Source organism: Phoxinus phoxinus, assembly GCF_949152265.1.
Source record: "Phoxinus phoxinus genome assembly, chromosome: 19".
Classification (NCBI taxonomy): domain Eukaryota; kingdom Metazoa; phylum Chordata; class Actinopteri; order Cypriniformes; family Leuciscidae; genus Phoxinus; species Phoxinus phoxinus.
In genome coordinates, this window is record NC_136894.1 from 27238848 (window position 1) to 27263576 (window position 24729).

The 24729-nt window shown below is 41.2% G+C and overlaps 2 protein-coding genes across 6 annotated transcripts in view; one reads left to right on the forward strand and one right to left on the reverse strand.

The window, feature by feature from the left end:
• The window catches only part of khdrbs3 (KH domain containing, RNA binding, signal transduction associated 3), a 138382-nt gene that overhangs the window by 40031 nt on the left and 73622 nt on the right, over positions 1 to 24729 (forward strand). The gene's annotated exons all lie outside the window — the stretch shown is intronic.
• Positions 13377 to 16581, reverse strand: LOC306987270 (uncharacterized protein). Its single transcript, XM_079591380.1, has 2 exons — positions 13696 to 16581; positions 13377 to 13642 (listed from the first exon to the last, which is right to left on the reverse strand). The coding sequence occupies exon 1, from the start codon at positions 16577 to 16579 to the stop codon at positions 13976 to 13978; it is 2604 nt and encodes an 867-aa protein (XP_079447506.1). The 5' UTR covers positions 16580 to 16581; the 3' UTR covers positions 13377 to 13642; positions 13696 to 13975.

A 24729-nucleotide genomic window follows, 5' to 3' on the forward strand; every position in this document is an offset into this window, starting at 1 on the left:
ATAATATAGTATTAGTTTGAACTGGTTTTGTCAATGTTCTCCAGTACTGAGTTAAATTGAAGAATATTTTAAAACAAGAGCTCAGCACAATGGATTTTTTTTTCTGTTAAAAATTATATATCAAATTAATATATATATATATATATATATATATATATATATATATATATATATATATATATATATATATATATATATATATATATAATGTATATATAAAGTTTGTGTTTCAGATGATGGAATCTGCGTTTTTATTCACTTTTTAATTTTAAAAATGACTTTTTTTGCTCTATTTTCGTCTTCTGTTTAAAATATGAATATGACATAAATGTGAACTGTGATTGCACAGGTGTTGCATGGCTTCCTTTGTGAGCTGTGGCCAAAATTTTCGATATGTTTGTGTGTAACAAGCATTATAACAGGACAGCTTCTAGATTTATGGAGAGGTCGCCTGGGTCCTGTTTGAGATATGGTCTGACACTGAGTTTGGGCAACACAAACACCATCCATCCTCACTGTGAGTGTGTAAACAATTCACACAACACTTATACTTGTGAATCTCATTATTTGGTAAAGAATAGAAGGTCTAAAGATCTTCTAAATCTGTCAGGTGCCAAGGAGCAAGAGAAATCTAGAGTATATGGATGTAAACATTTATTAAGCATGCCTTGCCTTGCCTATTACATGCACACATATGACATGTGTAAGTTTGAGGTCTTGAGCCAAAATGATTCAGTGAATCAATACGATGTCACGCTATGTCACAGACTAGTATTAGTTTGATACCCTCATCGATTTGATCCCCTGATCTCTAGCCACCCTTGCGTTGACCAGATGTCAAATCCCATCTTGAGGAACGTCCCGCCCCGCTCTCTGCGGTTTCGCAGAGTAATGGCCCATGTAGGCGGTGCGGCAGAGGAGGAAACGAAAATAAAAATATATGAAAACAATACGGCCATCGCTCCTCATAATTAGTGGGCAGCCGATCAATGGCTGATGGGATGATCTGGCCTACGAAATGATTTTTTTCTGCTGCATTTGTTAGTGGTAGAGACGCAGTAGAGATGGCCATCGTTGAGCGGGAAGATGAGACTCCATGGTTCCTTTCCAAAACATGCACTGCAAAACATGATTTCCTAATGAGTACGTGTACTTATGGTTTCAGTACAAATATGTAAACATCTTTTAGAATCAGATTTTTTTAAAGTTAACATTGCATGATATAACATTATTTAACAAATAAACAATATAAATAACAATATAACAATTTATTTTCGCCCCATTAGCAAATTGCTTTTGCGAACGTCATAATGTCATAAATTAATTGTGAATTGCAAGTTCTAAAGTCCAATTCTGAGGGAAAAAAAGTCCACAAATCCCACAATTCTGACATTTTCTTACAAATGTAAGTTTAAATCTCACAATTCTAACTTTATATCTTGCAATTGCTTGTTATAAAGTCAGAATTGTGTGATATAAACTTCCTATTGTGTTATAAAGTCAGAATTGCGAGTTTATATCTAGCAATTATGACATTATAACGCAATTGGGAGTTTATATCACACAATTAACTCGCAATTGCAAGAAAAAAAAGTTGTGAGATAAAAAGTCGCAATTACCTTTTTTTTTTTTTTTTTTGTGGCAGAAACAAGCTTCCATACATATTTGTGCGTACACATACTTAGTGAATGAGACCCGTTGTCTTTTTAGAGCTGCTTTACAGCTGAAACTGTTCATTTCACAATCTGAGAAATTTGCAGTGTTAATACTTCTGTTTCCAACTGTGAAACTGCTTTGAAACAATCTGTATTTTGATCAAACCGCTATATAAATAAACGTGACTTGACTATGAGACTGTACGTTCCATTTGTAGTTTTAGGTTTGCGTTGGACTTGGAGGATGACTGGAAGGGCTTAGTGTGCCGTTTAGGACACATCCTCTGTCGGCAGACAGCAAGGCATCTCAATAGGATTGGAGCAGAGCTCATATGATTAAAAAAAAGATATCGCCGTCCGTGGCTGCTACACGTATAAGAACATTTCATTAAGCCTTCTCTCAGATTTCACCTTCACTCTTTTACTCTCATCTTTCTGTCTCATCTTTCCTCATTCTTCATCCATCCGTTCATTAGTCCTCGTTCTAATCCTCCCCGCTGGTGTCAGTAACCTTCATGTTTAGCTATTCATCAAAACCCCAGCAGAAGCAAAGGTGAGCTGAGACACAGGTGGAGTGTCAAGTTCACTTTTATAACAGCTTGCATCCCTCTTTTTTTCTTTTCTTATCCTTTCTTTTCCTTTCCTATGAACACGGCATTTAACAAGCTTTATTTTTTTAAGTGCAATTGCATTATTGGCTGAGTGGATATGAAGCCCGCTCACATACTAGGTGGTAAAACATGAGCAATAAGAGTCCCCGAGATAAAATGATATAAATGAATGAGTTATCATTGATGACTTCATTATTTCTTTATTAGGATTAACTGAAAAACGTTCTTACTAGTACAGAAAATTAGACATGGAGCTTAAGAAAGACTGTAATATCTGTTGATTTCTCTTTATTTTTCAACTGTATTCATTCTTTACTTTGCTTCTTGCAAAGCCACTTTGAGTCTTTTAGTTGATCTTTCACCAATGAGGAGACGTAATTGAGTGTTCAGTTGAAGTATCAGCTTTGTGACAAAGTAAGGTTTAAAAAAATATATTTAGATTACTCAGGAAGTTTGTTTTTGGAAGAATTTGAGATCTGACTTTCTGAGAAGAAAATCTGAGAAGCATGAGCCTCAAGTCTCAATTTAATCTCATTGTTCTTCTGGAGTAAGTTCAGAAATAAACGAGATCTCATACATATATTTTTTCTTTTTTTTTTTTTTGGGGCCACATAAGAGGGGTGGATCTGAGCATAGCTTTGTTATTTTGGTCTTGAAAATATGCGTTGAGAAATATGTGAGTTCACACATCAGCAGAATACGGTTGTTAGTCCTTTACTTGAGTTTTTCATCACTCACAGTCACATCCGCATTCTCTAAAAACCGGAGTGGACAACTTGTTGTCCGTCACGTCACACAGTGCGAGAGAGCCGCTCTGCGCTGAAAAAACGTGTATCTACAGTGTGTTGCAGTTGCGAGCTTTTAGTTTTGGTAACTTACAGTGATGGAGAGACAGTGTGAGCTGTGTGTCATCTGAATGTTTTAGATCCAGTCTGTTCTCCACCAGAGCCTGTCCCATCAGTTTTGTGTTCTACGGGCGACTCAAATGCTCCGTTCTCCACCCAGATATAAAAGCTGCTGTCGGTTAATGGAGATTTGAATGGATTGGACTCTTGTCGCATCAAAAGTGATGAAAAGTTACTTCGGTCACTGTCGCTATGTTAATGTTAAAGTCCCCCTGTGGTGGAAATCAAGCTTGTTTATATGACTATGTGGTGTTTTTAATATGATTTAAGACAAACCATGTGCAAATTCATAAGTCAACATTGCTGAGTATTTTCACCTTAAAACTGCAGTGAACCAATGACGGTCTCAAAAACGCTGTTTGAAATCGCTGATGTTTCTGACGTCACAAACTACCTTGTAACCAATCACGTCAACTTGTGATCGTCAACGAGTGGATCTCTGAGCTGGTGTGAGTGAGTGGAGGCGGTGCTTTTGCATTATCATAGAACCGCGAATACTAAATGAGGCAAGGGTGTAGAGTTACATTGAAGCTATTTTAAGGCATGAAGAATTTTTTTTTCCAAGGAAAAAACATTTAAATATGTCATTTTGACGATCAAAGATTAGTTTTATGGGATGAAATGATTGACTACAGGGGGACTTTAAGAGAATACGCGCTTGACTCCTGTTGTACGCTCATACAGAGAGTATTCGAGACGCTACTCTAAGTTGATGACAGTTTTGACACATTGTTAAGATTCTCTTGTTATGAAACTCTAGAAGAGGTATGTGGATTATACTTTTGGTTGCACTTTATTTTACAGCATGTGCATAGTGTACTTACCCGGTATGTAAGAATGTACTGGGTATTGTAATATAAGGTAACTACATGGATTAAGGTTAGATTTAGGTGCAGGTTCAGGCTTAGTTATTACCCAATTATTGCTGTTACTATAATAAGTACATAGTATGTGGGGAACAGGACTGTAAAGCAAAGTGCTACCAAACTTTTTGCTGTCCATAGGACTAACAGTTAAAAGATTAACAAGTTGATTTGTTCCTTTCCTACAGGGTAACTTGTTGAGGAAAATACCCCAAAAAATAAAAAATAAAATCCTTGTAGGTTGAGGCCAGAATTATATTAGAGACAATGTTTTTGTCTTTCACCTGACAAACGGTTAGTCAGGAGATAAATGAGCCACATCCCGTGCTTGTGAATGCATAATCAGCGAGAGTCAGTTTGCTAAATGTCTATATTGGATCAGTTTCCTGGACACGAGGGCATTTACAGTCTGTGCCTCATTAAACATGAGCTGTGTCCTGTTCCTCAATGCATTCGGCTCTATATTTAGAGTCATTTGTCCCGTTTCTCATTAGAGAGTGAAAAGAGAGAGCGAGTGAGCGAGAGAGTGAGTCAGATCGCTATTAGTGGATCTGATTCCTGAGACTGATCGGTTTCTGAAAGAGGATCTGCGGTTAGTGGCCCCTGAGCCGACTTATCAGAGCCAGATCAGAACGGGGATCGAGCCGGAGGAAATGTTCACCTCAGCAGTCTATTATTCATCATTCTGTTGGAGAACACCCACATCAGTCAAACGTTCAGCTGTAATGACATGAGTGAGGGATCCAGGCCATGATGTGGTGGCTCTGTCTGAAGGGGAAAAAACATGTTTGCTGAAACATTTCCGTCGGTTTAGATTTGTAAGTATTTTAAGAGTTTCACTGCAAATCTGTGACTGTCTTATGCTTAAAGACTTTAATCCAAATCTGTTTGCGGCCATCTACAGTATTGTTCAAAAGTTTTGGGTCAGTACGTTTTTGTTTTGTTTTTGAAAGTAGTCTCTTAATCTCACCAAGGCTGCATTTATTTGATAAAAATACAGTAAAACAGTATTACTGTGAACTACTATAACAATTTAAATTAACTGGTTTCTCTGGGAATATATTAAAAAGTAATTTATTCCTTTAATGTCAAAGCTGAATTTTTAGCAAGTACTAGCATTACTCCAGTCTTCAGATTCACATGATCCTCCAGAAATCATTCTAATATGCTGATTTGCTGCTCAAGAAACGTTTCTTACTATTATCAATGTTGAAAACAGTTGTGATGCTTAGGGCCCTATTTTGCACCCAGCGCAAATGACTTTGTACACAGACGCATGTATCATTCCTATTTTGCACCTGAAGCACAGCGGACTTTTCCCTCCACAGACGCACTGTGGGAATTAGGGAATGAACTTGCGATCCCGGTGCAGTTCAGTGAAAAGATGAGGCGTGTTCCGGCGCAACCGTTCCCTGGTGCTATTTTGCAGTTTCAGAAAACAATTCAGCCACAGACCAGGACAAACCTAGTCTAAAGTCAGTGGCGTGTTATTCAGATGCTATTTTAAGGGTGCATGCTTGGCCATAATGTAGCGTGTGCACAATGCGCATACACTTTGCTTCTCTCATCTACACAGACGCAGCAGTTCATATTTTTGCAAACCATACATAATTACATGGAAAAATATTACCACACGAGGGAAATCATTGTGGTGTCCATGAACATGTGAAAAAATAGGCAGAAATCTAGTTTACACATTTACCCAAATTATTCAGGCTAATTGTAGTAATGACGGATCAAACCTGTTTGATCAATAGTGGCAAGACACATAGGTATATAAGGACAAAGTGTGTTGTCCGTCAAGAACCAGGAAACTAAATTCTGAAGTCTGCGAAATCACCTTTACCATCATGTAAGTTGCATGCGCCTGGCAAACCCATAGACAGTATATAAGATGGACACAGCGACCCCATAGATTTCAATGGAGAAAAGTGAAGCCCATTTGAAGCACTCACTTCCTGATCGCCAGGCGAACTGCGCAGACTCAAACTGAGCTTGACGACGTAGATGTGACGTGGGTCTTCTAGTAGCTGTGCCGAGGCAAATCTGAATCATTCCCTTCCGAATCTCGCAGAGACGGAGAGCGTGATTATTAGTTGTCAATGAGCTAGCAGCATGAGCAACTTTATGAATCTCTATGGGCTTCTCCCTTGACTTTATGCCTCCACGTCCCTCCGATTGCTTGCGAGCTTCTCCGGCGGTCTATACGGTTATTTCTCTACAGTGCGACAGAGAGTCGCGTGGGTATGACGCAACCGTTAGCCTATTTTTTACAAAAACGGCTTCTACGAAGTCATAACGTAAGATACAAAGTAATGGAGCCTTTTATACATTGTCGTGTTTCTTTAGAAATAAATAATGGACAAATTGAGTCTTTGGATGCTTCAGATGTAAAGTTATTCGCTGTCAAAGTGACGCAAAAATGAATGGGAGTCAATGGGATGCTAACAGCAGGTGAAGTTCTGCTACAATGGCGGCGCCCGCAGAGGCTTCAGTTTCCGGCAGATGGATTACCCCCTTGGGCAAACCCGCCGTTATAATAGCAATCCGCCATGGAACAAGCGCGCCGGCTCTTAAAGGGAATGTGAGATGACGCTCTGATTGGTTTATTGCACGTTACGCCCAAACCACACCTATGAGTAATGTGGCTACTTCAGACCAACCCATTTTAGATTTGCGTCGGGCACAAGAGTCATTTATCCCGCCGGTATAATAGCAACAGCGCCCGAGATCCGAACACAAAGTTACTTGCGTTTCACGTTTGATACTTGCGTTCGTTAGAACAGGGCCCTTAATGTTTTTGTGGAAACCATGATACATTTTGTATCATGTATGAGAAAAAGAAATTCATAAAGGTTTGGAACAACTTGAGGGTGAGTAAATGATGACAGAATTGTTATTGTTGGCTGAACTATCCTTTTAAACCCAATTAAGCTTCTGAAAGATGAGTTGCTATTAGCGTTCATATTGCCGTTGCCTACTAATGTTTATGAATGACATAAGTGGATGTCTTCTCATGTTATTGTCATCAAATATTATTTTTTGCCAATACAAATAAACATTCTGAAGGGAAGCTATGATAGATAAATTGAATCAGTGCATAATATCAGAGAAACAACGCATGCTTTTTGTTATTGCAGCTATATTTGCAGTAAAAACGCAACCCCTGAGCTATCTGGGTTCATGAGACCATTCAGGCTTGTAGCCAGTATGGCAAGTGACACTGACTGGGATGAGGTCCGGTTCCAGCGGTACTTAATGCTCGACAGAAAGGAGAATACAAACACAGAGCCGTATTCCTTTACAAACGGCTGACAATTTATTTGAGTAGACTTGATTTAATATGAAAAGCTTATTTTTTTACCGTTACCTGATAGGATTAACTTCCCCAACATACCGACACTGCACTGCAATATCACACAGACGACGGAGCACGTGCACTCGTTTCCATTGGTAGTCAGTCCCCAAAGTTACTGCTCATTTGCATAATGTTCAACTTTTCTCAACTTTGTCTTATCGCTGTCATTTGTGTCACTGGATGTCGCCAGCTCTCATTAAAAATGAATGAGATCGTGTCGCTGGCAGTGTGAAAAGAGCTTTAGTGATCTCTGACTTTAGGTAGAAGACTTTGTTGCCTGGGCACAGTACGAGACTTCGTCGAGATTGTTCCGGAACCCTAGAGGAGACCTGTGAGATTACAAGGGTCGTAAAAGTGGGCTCATAACTCTCAATCTCATTGGTGTTTTATTTGTGAAAAATAATGGTCTCTTTGGGAAGATCGTATATATTTCAAGTCTCATTTAGTTTTGGATGCCGGCGCAGAATATATGTGCCTTGTTCCTCACTAGAATTGATCAAGGTTGCTGTCGAGAACGCTATTCTATACTCTAATCCTAGACTTGATTTAATCATGAAAACAAATCTCTGACAGTGAACACATGAGCTCAATGCAGAGTACTCTCAGGAATAAGAGGATTCTTGGAGATTTCGTAGTCTGTTCCACACCGACTCCCCTCGTACATAGATCAAATTCTTTTACCAAAGCAAATGCTGCAGATATGATTGTTCTGCCTCTGCTGTTTTTGAAGAGCACTTGTTATTCTATCTCAGCACAGACAGTATATCTTATAGAGAACATGCACCCTCAATCTGATTTTGACCACTAATGAAAAGTCCTGCTCTGGCAGCGAAACTGGATTTTAAAGGGGTCAAGTGTCTTTAGACTGGAGAAACCTGGGACGAATCTCCATGACAACCAAACTTTCAGAGATACATGAAGCCTGTGAGATCTTCCTCCTCCCATAAATATTTGATAATTTTCATCTCGTATACTAATTACATTTCGGACAGCTAATTTGAGACATCCTAGAATAGAAATCTGAAGATAGTCCAGGTACTTTTAGCGAGTCTTTGGTTTTCTGATTAACATTTATTTTAATCTTTTTTTTAATCATAAAATTAATCAGCGTCAGTATACCGTTAAGTATGCATTAGCTGTCCTGAATCATTTTTTTGTAAAAAGTTTTCTATGCTCTTACATTCTGGGTTTTATGTATTTAAATTCTTTTAAAATATCTTGAAGTGGTTATTGATTCCTTTGAAATGTTTTGAAGTTGCTTGTCGAAAGTTTTTCGTTTGAAAATACCGCAGCCGCTGTAAGTGCACTACAGAATAAATTCAAAGTATGCACTAAACCCCATTGAGAATATGTTGTTTGTATTTTCTGCATTTCATGTTTACAAAGTAAAGTGCAAGTCAATAACTTATGGCCTATTTATCTCAGAAAATCATCACTTGCTCAGACTGTATTAAAAATTATTTAAAAATATTTATAACAGAATATGTGCATATTAACCAAACTTTAGAACCAAACTTTATTTCCGTTAATCAGCTAAAGGGGCCACGATAATCTAAAACAGCCAAATTAATTGGCCTGATTATTTTTAGGTCTATCATTACACATTTTTATGCATCAATTGACATTTAATTATATTTTGTGACATTTATAAATGATAGACTTATTTTGGAAATTCCACTTTCCTCATTTTAATCGTCTGCACAGATTGATAAAGATGGAAATTCAGAAAATACAAACATTTTCTCCATTGAGTTTTTCTTGCATACTTCCTTGAATTTATTCCGTAGTGTACTTCTAGGCTTTTATCTTTCAGATGAAGAACTTTTAAGAAGCCCCTTCAAAACCTTTAGGAGAAGAATCTCCAGGAAAAGGTTTTTGTTTTCTATTTAAATTAATAGTTATCCCCAAAAATAAACATTTAGGAGAATACCTAAAAATACCCAAATACCCAAAAATATGACAAAATAAAATACACCATCAAACATTATCCATATGACTCAAACGCTATATAAATAAAGTCAATGAGTAGTTTTGTGTGAGGAACAGTGAATTTGTCAGTCAGTGTTGGGGAACGCATTACAAGTAACGCAAGTTATGTAATCAGATTACTTTTTCAAGTAATGAGTATTACTTTTAAATTTACAACAAAATATCTGAGTTACTTTTTTAAACAAGTTATGCAAGTTACTTTGTTTTCCCATTTATTGACTGACAGCTCTCCTGTCCTCATATTGAGAAATCGTGAGTAAGTGCGGAGGTGTTGTGTGTGTTGTGTGTGTTGTGTGTGAACATGACGGATATTGTAGATCTAGACTAAATGTGAGCATGCATTTACTCATCTCACCTGCACAAAACCAGATTCAGTATTCCTCAAAATTAATAAAATCACTGAAACAAAAACTCAGAATATTAATACAATATTTTTTTAGGGAGTAATGGGTTACACATTATTTTAAGGTGGCGTATAGTTACACGTTACTACATGTACTAACTAAAGTAATAACAGTAAATGATGCATAATTAAATGTAACTAACCCTAAACCAAACTCTAACTGTAACTCTATAGTAAGTACATGCAGTTAATTAACATTACTCAGTACTAATATGAATAAGTACAATGTAACTACGTCACTGTGTAGTTTTTAAAGTATTTTATTAGCTAAAATCAATGTCTTTATTTATAAATATGTCCTCATTGGTGTAAAATTACCTCTGCCAATGATCTGACTTATCCTAGTAAGCGAAGAATTTCTTATCTTTATTTGCATTGGACAGGTAAGTCCAAGGAGGCATCCATGTCGTTCCGCCATTTTGAAAAACTATAATAGCAGAGGGACAAAAAGCACTAGCCTACCTCAGCACGTTTCCAAAACGCGTTTTCTACACAGTGTACTGTACCTTTAAAATAAAGTGTAACCGAGTAATGTAATATTGTAAAACTTTACTTTTAAAAGTAACTTTCCCCAACCATTTACATTCAATGTATGGAAAAAGATAATTACACTAGAAGACAGGAAGTAAGTCAAACAGGTTTGAAAATCACACGAGGGTGAGTAAATGCTGACAGTAAATTCATTTTGGATGAACTATTCCTTTAATTGGTGTTTTGGAGAAACCATTGTGATATTCAAGAGGTCTCATTTGTGATGTGTTCTAGCCTTTGATGCTGTATTACAAATGATATTTTTCATCTCTTGAATAAAAGCTGTGGGTTGAAGCAGCATCTGTTGAGCTAATTGCATTAGTGAGACTGTAGGAACAGAAGAAGAGCTCTCTTGCCTCTCGCTTCTATTTCTAACACTGCACACGTTGTGTCGGTCGTGCTCCGCTCCCCAAGCAAAACGCCCGGATGTCTCTGGCTACATTTCAGACGTCTGACCCCCACTTCATCAAGATGTCTTGTTGTAGCTCTGCACTTCTGTTTAAAGATGTGAACATATGCCATTGTGCTCCCAATCAGTTCTTTCTCTCATTCTCTTTTTGCTCTATTTGAACCTTCAGACAAGTCCTTAGTTCTTCCCAACACTTTTCTATATTAATTCCATTAGATTTGAAACTGGGAGGAGTGTACTTTTAAATATGTTGAATTGCAAAAACAACCCAAAAGTTAAACTTCTGAATGCATCAGTATAGTGAGAATAATGTCATAATTTAGTTTGTAGTTTATAACGGTCCTAGAAATATACTGTTTTATTTATGCCTGCTTTTAAGCTTTTTTGGGTGAAGTATTTGGAAGCCTGTTTTTTTTCGTACAGAGTAAAACTATAAAAAGGTAATTGTGAGTTTTAATCCCTTAATTGCGACAATATATACCACAATTGAAATTGTACCTTTTATATCTCACAATGTAAATTGATACAGATATAGTTTTTTAAATTACTCAATTGCATTGTGCCTTTTATAAAAAGGGATAAAAAGACTGACGAAGAGCCTACTTGCTCGAAACGTTACCACCTGTGTGTGAGTCTATTCAACTTTTCATATTTTTGGAGCCAACTTTTTTTCCCTTTTTAAATTTTGTTGTTGTTGAGCACCCGACTTGAGTAACATTTTGCTGTGAATGTGTGTGCTTTTGGATCTGATTTTATTGTGCCTTTTATATGAATATGTAAATATCAGGAAATACGAACAAGATTTTCCTTCATTTTTTTGACATTCAAATCTGTGTTTGCGCTGCCGCTGACCATTTCAAATAACGATTGTATCAGTTACGCCACTAGGTGGCTACAAATGACTGTTAACATTTTTTTTTGTCATTGAATCATTCATTCAAGAGATTTGTTCAAAAACACTGATTCATCCAGTTGTATTTATGAGTGAGTCGTACTAAATGAGGCAAGGTTTTAGTATATTCAAGCTATTTTAAAGCGTGAAGAAACGTTTAAATATGTAATTTTGGTGATCAAAGGTGAGCTTTGATTGATAAAATTATTGACTACAGGGGGGCTTTAACAATTTAAGTTGAAATGACTTAAACATCCAAGCTGATTGTACTTAAAAATGTAAGGCAGCAGAGTACAGTGTATACTGTTTACAGTGTATTTGAAACAAAAATTGTGATTCTCGGTTTATTCATAAGAATAGTGCAGCTCTACTGTGAATGTATTCTTTCGTTTTTTGAGTAAAATGTTTTGAAGCCTGTTTTCGCCGTAGAGTTAAACATTAAAAAAGGTAATTGTGACTTTATATCTTACAATTTGACTTTATATTGCACAAAAGTTACTTTGTCTCTCATAATTGTGACTTTATATCTCACAGTGTGACTCTTATTTCTTATTTGAGACTTTTTAATGTTTTGCTCTGAAGCAGAAACAGATTTCCATAGAAATGCGATGTGAACACCATTTCTTTCAGCCTTCTAATTGGTGAAACAGTGGATACAGGAAATGATTACTCATAAATATAATAAGCATATCCAGAAACAAAGAGCCAAGCTATAAATAAAACACATTTGCAGCAGCTTTACTCAGAATTCAGAATTCAGAAACCACAGGCCGTAAAGGCACCGTATAGCTGTGTCATCATTAACTTTGATAATGACTCCTGTCGATATGGAGGACGTGCTGTCCTTAACAGCGATTCCTTTTGTTCATTAGCCCGGTTCAACCGCCTTCATGCGTGTGTATAACCGGAAAGACCTAATGAGCTTTTCCTCATCAAAAGTTCATCTGTTCGGCTTAGCAATCATCCGTATTGTAATATTTTCCCTGCCATCTCTCCTCCGATTGTCACATGGAGTCTCATTTAGGAAGATGGAAAGACCTTGCAGCCTTAGTTCAGTCCAGTCGCTCTAAATCAAATAACCTGCTACAGTATTTTAGTGTTTTTTTTCTCAGTAAACCTTTATACGGTGGAAATCGGCGAGAAAGCCAATTGCTATGCTGGACCTTTATGTAGGCATGAGTGTATTTGAGAAAGAAAATGCTCTGAGGGTGCATATACACAAGGTATATTCTGCCTCATACTGTATGTACTCATATGTACGCTGAGAAAATCAGATTTCTCGTTTTGCACGTGCCGCTTAAAACGTACTCGGTTACTAACGTAACCTCGGTTCTCTCTAGGAGAGGGAACGAGTACTGCGTCGAAAGAACGCTACGGGAAAGATATTTCTTTGTCGAGATTGAAGCCAAAAATTAATCCTTAATTTTGTAATATTGTAAAACGCTTTTCTGAAGCATACAACCTAGGCGGAGCAATACAGCTCACCCATTGGCTGCTCTGCCAGAAAAGCACAGCCTATGCGAGGCCAGGACGCTGAACCAATGAGGACGCTTCGCGCCCTTCTGCGTCACCTCCCGCCCAAACAGGCGTGGCCTAGGCCTATAAATACGAGCATAGCTGTCTAACACGCCGATTTTCGTCAATGAAGCGACGCAGCGTGGACACGCACGGCATGAGACGCAGTACTCGTTCCCTCTCCTAGAGAGAACCGAGGTTACGCTAGTAACCGAGTACGTTCTCTTACGTAGAGTTCTCTCGTACTGCGTCGAAAGAACGCTACGGGAACCCTATGCAAACCGCCGTGCGTGTTCTTGGATCGACACAGACACCTAAGGGCGCGCGCGCCCTGGTATACAAGCGCCTACCCCAAGAAGTATAAGGAGAGCGGCTAAGATAGCATCATCCCTTATAGTAGTGCCTCTTAAGGCATAATAGCATATATATGTAAATATAGATATATATGAGGGGTAATAGCATGCTCATGGGACACATTGTCAGTGAGTGATGCTTAAAACATTGAAGTGACCTGGGCCGCAGCGCGGGGCAGGAGCACTTATACATATTAGACATTGAAGTGACCTGGGCCGCAGCGCGGGGCAGGAGCACTTGTACATATTACCATTGAAGTGACCTGGGCCGCAGTGCGGGGCAGGAACACTTATACATAGTCTTCTAGACCGAGAGCAGTTTAGCCTGCAACGCAGGAACCTCTAGGTTATAGAACCTAATAAATGTAGACGGGGAGGCCCAGCCTGCCGCCATACAGATATCTTGTAACGAGATTCCGCTATACCAAGCCCATGAGGAGGCCATGCCTCTCGTGGAATGTGCTCTGATGCCCAAAGGGCATTCCAAGCCTCTAGATGCGTAGGCTAGCGCAATGGCGTCCACTACCCATCGAGACAGACTCTGTTTCGTTGCGGCTCGTCCCTTGGAGCGCCCGCTGAACGAAACGAAGAGCTGCTCCGTCTGTCGAAAAAACAGCGGAGCGGGACACGTAAGCTCTTAATGCCCTGACCGGGCAAAGGGAGCTATTTCCGTCCTCCGAGGCCGGCAGGGCCGACAGGGAGATGACCTGAGCCCTGAACGGTGTGTTGAGGGACTTAGGCACGTACCCATGCTTCGGTTTCAACACGACTATAGAGTCGTTTGGCCCGAACTCCATACAAGAAGCTCTCACTGAGAGCGCTTGCAAGTCTCCCACACGCTTCACTGAAGCGAGAGCCAAAAGAAACACGGTCTTGAGAGACAGGTGTTTCATGTCAACTGAGTGAATAGGCTCGAAAGGGGCCCCTTTCATAGCGTTCAACACTGTAGAAAGGTCCCAAACGGGGACTGAAGGAGGCCTTGGAGGGTTTAACCTCCTGGCGCCTCTCAGGAAGCGGACCACCAGGTCGTTCCTGCCTAGTGAACGGCCAAGCGTTGGATTAACGAACGCTGATATGGCAGCCACATAGACTTTGAGCGTGGATGGGGTTCTTCCCTTATCCAATAGCTCTTGCAAGAAGGAGAGAATCTCCGGTTCTCCACACTGAAGTGGTGACAGACCTTGATCTGAACACCATCCAGAGAACACCGACCATTTGGAAGCGTAGAGCCGTCTAGTAGACGGAGCCCTAGCTTGTTCGATCGTGTCTAACACTCCTCTTGGGAGGTTAGCGGGTACCCGTTTATGGCCCATACGTGTAGGGACCAAAGCTCGGGGTGAGGATGCAAAATCGAGCCCTTGGCCTGTGAGAGGAGGTCTCTCCTCACTGGTATCGGCCACGGGGCAGTACTTTTCAGTCGCATCAAAGCTGGGAACCAGGTCTGATTCGTCCAGAATGGAGCAACTAGCAGTACTGAGCATCCGCTCTCCCTGATACGCTCCAGCACTTGAGGCAGGAGTGAGACAGGAGGAAAAGCATAGAGCGGGCGGCGGGGCCAGACTCTGGCCAGCGCGTTCGTGCTCTTCGAAAAGAATTCTGGGCAATGAGCGTTTTCCTGGTTTGCAAACAGGTCTATTTCCGCTCTGCCGAACGTTTTCCACAGCAGACGCACTGTCTGTGTGTGTAGGGACCACTCTCCAGTGGGAACGTTGTTCCGTGAGAGTCTGTCCGGGCCTACGTTCAAGTGGCCTGGCACGTGCATTGCTCTTAACGAGCGCAGGTTGTGCTGGGCCCACACCAGTATGCGTTCCGCTAACCTGAATAGGTTCCGGGATCTCACGCCACCCTGGCGGTTTATGTAGGCTACTACCGACATGTTGTCCGAGCGGACCAGGACGTGGTGTCCTTTTATCCGGGGACAGAAGCGCCTCAGCGCAAAGTCCACTGCCATCATTTCCAGGCAGTTTATGTGCGGTAGTTCGGCTCGCTCTGACCACTGGCCAAAGAGCGGACTGCCGTCGAGCAGTGCTCCCCAGCCTGAGGTGGACGCGTCCGTGGACACCACCTTCAGGCTCGAGGAAGTCCCCAGGCTTACACCTGACCGGTACCAGTCTGACGCTCTCCATGGTGTCAGGGCTGAAATGCATTCCTGAGTGACCTTGAGGCGATAGCGACCGTGTAGCCATGCTCGGCGCGGTACGCGCGCTCTCAACCAGAACTGTAGTGGGCGCATGCGCAGCAGGCCCAACTGCAGCACTGTTGAGGCTGAGGCCATGAGGCCCAGCATTTTCTGAAATCTCCTGAGTGGCACTATGTGGCCGCTGAGGAAGGATTTCGCCATTTGCAGGGTATTTCGCCTGCGCTGTGATGACAGCTGTGCTGTCATAGACAGTGAGTTCAGATCCAGTCCTAAAAAGGAGATCCTTTGACTGGGAAACAGTGAACTTTTCTCCCAATTGACCCTCAGACCTAAGCACTCGAGGTGATCGAGTATTAGTGTCTTGTGGTGAGCGAGTTCTGACGGCGATTGAGCCAGAATTAGCCAATCGTCCAAATAGTTCAGAATTCGAACGCCCCGGAGTCTCAGGGGTGCCAGCGCCGCGTCCATGCACACTGTAAATGTACGAGGTGCTAGGGATAGGCCGAATGGCAGGACTGTGTACTGATATGCCCGGCCCTCGAAGGCGAATCTCAAAAATCGCCTGTGACGTGACGCAATTTGTATGTGAAAATACGCGTCTTTCAGATCTATTGCCATAAACCAGTCTTCTCGGCGAATTTGCGCGAGGATACTTCTGGTCGTGAGCATTCTGAACTTCCGCTTTGCAAGCGTTTTGTTCAGACGCCTTAGATCTAAAATGGGTCTGAGACCCCCGTCTTTCTTCGGTACCAGGAAATATCTGCTGTACAGGCCCCCTTCGCTCTGAGCTTGAGATAAAGGCTCTATGGCCCCTTTGCTCAATAGCTTCGCTATTTCGGCTCGAAGTAGATGTGCTACTTCTGTTTTTACCGTGGTTTCGACTTTTCCCGTGAAACGGGGAGGGCGTCGATAAAACTGTAGCGAATAGCCTCTTTTTATAGTCTCTAGCACCCATTCTGAAACCCCGGGTAGTCCTTCCCATGCATCTGCACGTGTGACTAGGGGTTGAATGTAATCTGGGCTCTGGTCGCGAAATGGCGGCGACACGAGAGCAACCATGTGCTGTGACATGGACGCCGTGGCGTCTGAGGCGGGGGACATGTTTAACACAGTATGCGTCCCGCGCGCGCTCGACTCTCTGAGTTGAGAGAGAGCACGCGGGGCGAGCCCTACGGGGCTCGTTATGTTTGTGAATAAACGTGGGCGCTTGGTGGCGGGCACATTTATAACACCGGGGACACTGTGTTTGTGTACTGACTGACCGTTCGTTAGTTTCGTTTTTACAGAAACCGCGGAACGTGCAGTGTGTAGTGGTTGTGGGCACTGGACAGTGGGCACGCTCACTACACGTAAAGCACAATCGGTGTGAGCCGATTTTATGTGTGCAAACCCTGTGTTGAACGGGGCTGTGCTTGTGTGAATGAATGGGCACTGGGTGGGCATTGCAGTTACACACATTACACCATCGGCCTTGGCCGGAACACCAGAAATTAAACTCTTTTTTAGATTTATCTGGGTCGCCGTGAAAACGGCGTTTGTGTGCAGGCAAACGGGCTTTACGGCCGGTTTGTTGGCTGCTGAGTACACTGGTACAAACACGGAACTTAGGGCTGTACAAGCGGGAATCTTTGGTGGAAGTCCGGCCGCAGCGGGACCCGAACACCGTCTTTTTCCTAGCAGGGCTAGGATGGCGCCGAGGCCTCGGGCTTGATTGAGATCTTGGGCCGAGGACCACGCGGTGGCGGGCGGCGTCCGGCGGAGCGAGACCGTGGTCTCTCTCGGGCCTGTTGCTGCTGGGCCGGCGCGGCGGGCGCGGGGCGCTGCTGAGTTCGGGCAGGCGGCTGTTTAGGGCGGCCTGTTGCGGAACTGGAGCGCTTTGGCAGGAAATGTCTCATGGCCTGCGAAGTTTTCTGTACCTCGGCGAATCGGTCCGCGAAGTCCTTCACGGAGGATCCGAAGAGGCCAGCCGGTGAAATGGGGGCGTCGAGAAACGCAGAGCGCTCGGATTCCGCCATTTCAGAGAGAGTCAGCCATAAATGTCTCTCAGAAACAGTAGCTGTGGCCATAATCCTGCCGATGGCGTGTGCGGCGGACTTTGTAGCGCGAAGAGCTAGGTCTGTGGCGCTACGCAAGTCCGGAACACTGATCGCGCCCGGGCCTTCCTCGTCTAGCTTGCAGAGGAGGTTGGCCTGGTGGATTTGAAGCACCGCCATGGTGTGCAGCGCCGATGCAGCTTGTCCGGCGGCGGAATACACGCGACCGTTCAGAGCTGAAGACGTGCGGCAAGCTTTGGATGGTAGGACTCCCTTAGCCCGCCGTCCCGCAGAGGGTGGGCAAAGGTGAGTCGCTACCGCCTCCTCGACCGGAGGGAGAGCGTGGTAGCCTCTGTCTCGAGCACCGTCCACTACGGAGAATGCTGGCGAGGCAGAAGTACGTACTCTGGCTGAAAATGGCGCCTTCCATGATTTCGCTACCTCTTCGTGAAGCTCAGGAAGAAACGGTGCGTGTCTGGAGGGGGGCGCAGCGCGGTCTCCAGAGAGGAAGCGTCCATCCAGCCGGTTGAGTGCAGGTTGTTCGGGCGTCGACCAATCGAGGCCGAGGCTCGACACGGCCTGTGTGAGCAGACGCATCAGTTCCGCCTCGATGCTGATCTTCCCTCCTCTGCGCTCTCGAACAGCGGGGGAGGGGAGGTCCACAGAGCTCGCCCAACCCTCGCTCTCCGAAGCGAGAAGCGAACAGCAATCATCATCTCCCTCTGATACAGCTTGCTGGTCGTCATCCATAACGGACAAAGCGGCGTGCTGCGGCTGTTGTCCGTCGGTGAGCGACTCGAGCGAGACGTTGAGAGGAGCTAGCGGCGGCGGCGGCGAGCTCCTCGTGGAGGGAGGTTCCGGGACCCGCTGAGCACGGCGCTTTTTACGGCGCGGCGCTACAGGGGGCGGTTGAGCAGCTTCGGCGAAAGATGCAAGGCGAGTCCGCAGAGTCGCGATTGGCATCATGTCGCAGTGATGGCAGCCGCCATCACCGAGAGCGATAGCTGCATGTTCCTCGCCCAAGCAGGAAACACATAACTCGTGGTGGTCCCCGTCGATGAGCGCGGCTCGGCAGGAGCCGCAGGAAAAGCGAGACATCTTTATAAAGACGCTCGTGCTCTTTTGTGAGGAAAAAGCGTGTGACGCGGTAGGCGAACACACACACAAAACACACACAAAACTGAAAGGATATATCCACGCCGGAGAAGCGCAGCAGGGAACGGTGGCTGAAGGCGGCGAAGACCAGCGGCTTCAGGTAAGGGCTCGTCCTGCTGAGGTGCTTGTATCCAAACGGCTGTGGTGGCTCGAATCAATCCAGCGATGCGTGCAGCTTCGTTGAATTTAAGAAAATCGGCGTGTTAGACAGCTATGCTCGTATTTATAGGCCTAGGCCACGCCTGTTTGGGCGGGAGGTGACGCAGAAGGGCGCGAAGCGTCCTCATTGGTTCAGCGTCCTGGCCTCGCATAGGCTGTGCTTTTCTGGCAGAGCAGCCAATGGGTGAGCTGTATTGCTCCGCCTAGGTTGTATGCTTCAGAAAAGCGTTTTACAATATTACAAAATTAAGGATTAATTTTTGGCTTCAATCTCGACAAAGAAATATCTTTCCCGTAGCGTTCTTTCGACGCAGTACGAGAGAACTCTACGTAAGAGAACCGCAGCTTTTTGTGCAGGACGGACGGTCGAACGCACGTGCTTCGGTAATTATGGGCAAACGCACTTTAAAGTCAGTGGTGGATATTTATTTTGTTCTTTATTCCATGTGTGAGGCCTGTCGAAGGTAGTGTTCATTTTGAGGCGAGTTGTTTTCAGTGTAGAGAGAGATGAAAAACATTAACCTTCACATACAGTATGTGGTTTTGGTTTGCACTTATGAGAGATACATATTGCCTGTTCATATACTCAAGGTCAAGCTGTTATTTTAGAGAAACAGAATGATGCTCAGAAACGCTGTTTTTAAAAGGGCCTTTTCATGAAAAAAACAGGATTTTCCTTGCTCTTCTGAAAATAAATGTTAGTTGACGTTTCAACTGGGGGTTCAACGGGTTGTATTACATCTGTATTCACAGATTAGGCTATATAAAGAAAATCTATATTAGTCAGTGTTGGGCAAGTTACTTTTAAACAGTAATTAGTTACAGTTACTAGTTACTTCTTAGTTACTCAGTTACAAATTATAAAAGTAACCAGTTATTTCAGAAAGTAACTTGCGTTACTTTCAAGTACATTTTTAAATGCTCAAATGTGACCCCACCTCCACCCCTCTTTAACGGAACTTAAAATACATGTGCATGTTCAATTATTTATGATAAATCTGAATATTATAATGAAATGGAAACTTAATACAATACAAAACAATGTACACACATCTAAACTATTTTAATTTTGCTGTGGGACAAAGTGAGACTAGCCTCCAATCAAATGCCATGTATGTAGATATTATGTTTATATAGTGGACCGATACAAATAACACAACAGATGTTTTGGAACTTTTGATATTTATTGCCCCTCAACGGGCCACAATTGGGCAACATTAAATTATGCTTGTTGAGCACTATACCAAAAAGAAATAACAAATATATACAGTCTTTGTAGTGCAAATAAAACAAAACAAAAACTTTTTTCAAAAAAAGTTTTTTTGGAGCAGCAAATCAGCAAGAATGATTTCTGAAGGATCATGTGACACTGAAGACTGGAGATAATGATGCTGAAAATTCAGCTTTGATCGCAGGAATAAAACAAATTATAGTATATATATTACAATAGAAAACAATTATTTTAAATGGTAATAATATTAAAAAAAATGTACTGTATTTTGATCAAATAAATCAGCCTTGGTGACCACAAGAGACTTCTTTCAACAACATTTAAAGGGCACCTATTATGGAATTTTGAAATTTACCTTTCATGTAGTGTGTAACATAGATCTAAGTGAACAAAAACATCCTGCAAAGTTTGAAATATGAAAGTGCACCGTATATAAAGTTATTGTCTTTCAAAAATAAGAGTCGACTCGGAGTAATTTTATGAATCGTTAGAAGACCGAAGCTTTTTCTCTGACTAGATGACATCAACTTGTCAAGTTATTTGAATACGATACGCCCACTTATTGCGCTCCAAGGCCAGCAGGGAAAACTTGAAAACATCATGGCGACGAGACGGTGTGTTCTGAAGTGCGACTCAAAAGCCAACTTTTTTCATCTGCCCAAGGAGGAGCATTTAAAGACTAAGTGGCTACAATTCATATATACAACTATACCACAGAAGTATAGTCTGAGCCTTGTGCTTTGTTCGCGCCATTTTGAAGACGATCGCTTTTTAAATGCAATCAAACTTGGATTCGCGAGCCGGCTGATATTGAAGGAAGGTTCAGTTCCAAGTGTATTTGCATCAGCTTCCTCCTCCGTATCACAACCTGTAAGTGTTATTAATAATTGTTGCTTTTATGTTTTATGTAGCATGCTTAATTATTATTTTGTTTGTTGTGTGTACCATTTAGCTTCTAGGTCTTCAATGGCAATTGTATTGAGATATGTGAAGTGTTTGTCGTTGTTTGTCTTAAAGAATAGAATAATACCTCGTAGTAACGTAACTGCATTTTTTTTTTTTGTAAAAACGTTATGTTTATGCATCGGGCTAACGCAAAGAAAGACTGATTGTGCTTTTACAATATGAACTCTGGGCTATGCTCGCTAACATAACATTACATTCTTTATCTTATTTTTAGTTTTTTACTACAAACTACAAAGCAGAGGACTATAATCATTATTATAACACGATTTAATTGATAAAAGCATAAATTGTACTCCGTGTTAAACAATAAGTATTATCTCTGTAAACACTGCTGGGTCATCTGACCAATCAACGCAGATTAGCGTCGCGCAAAGGAGGGGTTTGGAAAAACGAGTCGTTGAACGAATCATTTGGGAGTCGGTGAGCAAATCAGGTAAAAATAAATGCATATTATACGAAAACAAAAGTGTTTTTTGACATTGCATGCACGTAAAACTGTTGTTGGGGACTCCCAAAACAACATTAGGAACATTTTAAATGTCATAATAGGTGCCCTTTAAAACCTTTACTATATACATGTACAGATCTAAAAGTTTGAATTCGGCCTAAATTATAAAGCAGGTTTTTTTGCACGACTTTATCATTTCTTCTCTTAAACGCATCTAGTAACTTGCATTTCTTTTTGAAGACCAGCAACAGTGATTTTCAGGTTCCTATACAGCCTACTTTGCCTACAGCGTTTCACAAACTTTCGGAGGGACTCAAAAAGCCGCCAGTTTTGTTGAAAGACTCCCTAAAGTTCCTCTGTCTCTCCCCTGCTGTGTTGTGAGTCTCATTCAAGTGTATCATCACCCGGCCAGCCACCACTCTTCCCTTCATTTAGACTATCGATCCTTGTTTTTTTCTCATTCTCAGCGCTTTGTGTAATGGAATAGATCCAACACCAGCTTACAGGACCAGCGTCGAGCAGTCGCAGTCTATTAGCGAACATGAATAATTAATCGGGTATAGCTAGATAGGAAAAGGATACGCGCATACAGAATCCATATTAATTATGATGTATTGTGTCAGCGTATCACAGCGGAGACGGCTAGGACGCCATTCCTATAATAAGTGCACTTTGAAGTTTAGCAGTGTATCCTCAGGTGAAATGACGCTATGCATCGATAGAATGATTACTTGACACAAAGGGAATGAACCTCGGGGATTATGAATGACAATGCAGCTGATTAAATACTTTTCATGAATGGGGTACAAAATAGGGTCGATGAGATATTTCACTGGCAACGTTAATGTTAATTATCAACCTTTTATTTTTTTATAGAATAATTTAATTGCCAAGTGATACTTGAACAAGTAAAATCCAAACGGAATTTGAATATTTACAGTGCAATTTTTATTTTGTGAACATTGATTTGGTAGTGTCTAGTAATAATTGTGTACGAACAATGTATGCCTATAATTATTGATGTGAACGGTTACATCAATCCCCAGTTAGCAATTTAACATACACACATTTTGAGCAAATGTAATCCTGCCACATAATATTAATGGAACGACTAATTTGATGTTGAATCAAATATAACGATTTGAAGGGCTTTTAACACGGATCAATTCGATATGCATATGGTGATGCAGTAAGCGTGTGACACACTGTTTACGGCTATAGCATTGGGAATTTCACTCGCTATGGGAGTTTAACTATATGCCTGACTGCACTTTTGAGTGTTCAGTCTAGACTTAAACAAGACTGTCTGAGTCTTAGGAGCCACAGATAAAAAATGCTCTTCCTCCTCTCCACATGTAGATGTTCTTGGCACTCAGATGAGATGTTTTAAAGGAACCTGAACAGGCATCAGAGATCTGCAGACCATTAAGTGCTTTATAAGTAGAAGCATTTTATAATTCATACAGACAGATAACCAGCAAAGTGATGATAATAGGGCTGGACAATCATATAGCATAATAGGATAGGATTGGTACAATCATATTTTCCGGTTATAGTTCTGATGGCTGCGTTTTGAACAAGTTGCAGCTTAATTATGGAGACATTGGGGAATCCACAAAGTGCATTGTTATAATGAAATCATGAACGCATGTCTTGTATGTTCTGATCAGCATTTGCTATTCATTTTGACATAGTTGTGCTATTCCATGTGTGCTGAAACTAATTGGTAGTATTTGCTAATTCACTGTTAAAAATGTTTGTGTGAAATTACAGTACATAATTGCATGACTTTCACAGTAATTCCACAGTAGGACTCTTGTATCTAACTGCACTCTTGGAATATCATACTGTATTCCTAGTGCATATGTACTATAACGGTACCCAGCATGCAGTGCGAGTGCGGCATGAATAGATTATGCTGTGGGGTTTCTTGATTCCTGTTGGTTTTATCTGTGCTGCTGAACTTATGGTTCACTTTTAGCAGTTTGTGTTGTTTGATTATTTTGTAATGTTCAGAATATATATTTTCTATTAATATGATTTGTTGAGTGTCACCATTGTTGTGTTTCCTGTGTTGAGTATTGATGTCTATGCAAATCACACCTTTCAAAGATAAATCTCAGCAGCTGCTTTACTATTGTGAAATATCCATCTGCAAACAATTATGAATTTGAAATAAGATATTGGTAGATCTTTATGCTGAAATTACGCTAATAATGGTATAGTTTGACTAATTCAAATTCAGCCTATTAGCTTATTTTGTATTCTAGCTTGTCATTGTTTGTTTTTTTTGTTACTTTTTTGTTGTTGTTGGAAAATTCTTTAGATCTCCTTTTACAGCAATTACTTCACTCAGAAACAATATCCTTTACAGGGGGTCATAACATACACACGTTCTTACATATATGGTCAATTCCCCAGGAGAATATGTCCAGAGGTACTGTACAAGGAAAAGAAACAAATAATTAACAACATTAAAAGTAAACAATGTGAACAGAACAAACATCGACTTAAAACAAAACATGGGTTGCTTGTCATTGTTTTAACAAATGCTTTCATTTGTCACACTTCTGCCTTGGCAAGATCAGAAATTGGAATATGAATATACAATTGCAGTACTAAATAATGTAATGTCTTTGTGGCATGGTTAAATAAATGTGAATTCACTGTAAAACAAGAGCAGTGCATTACTGTGATGTCAGCATAATTTTGCTGTTGATTATTATGAAGTAATTCTTAAGAAATTGACCCAGCATGCATTCACCTCACTGTACATTTCTGACTACAGTAATTTATTGTAAAATAATACTCTTTAATCCTTTAAATTCCTGGGTCATGTTGCTGATTCTTTATTGTCTAAAGTTATTTCAGATATTTTTTTTCTAGCAAAAACTTTTAAAAGTCCAAATAGAATATAATTTTTTTACTGTATGTCTTGATATATAAATGTAGATGGCAGTTAAATGTTAATGAGTGAGGAAGCTTTGTGTTGTGAACTCTTTATTTGAAAAGAGCAAGACAAAAAACAGTTTTTTATAGCTAAGCTACTTTACACATATATTATTCTTTCATTTCTAAAGCTAAAGGAATTTCAGAACACATTTTGTGCATAC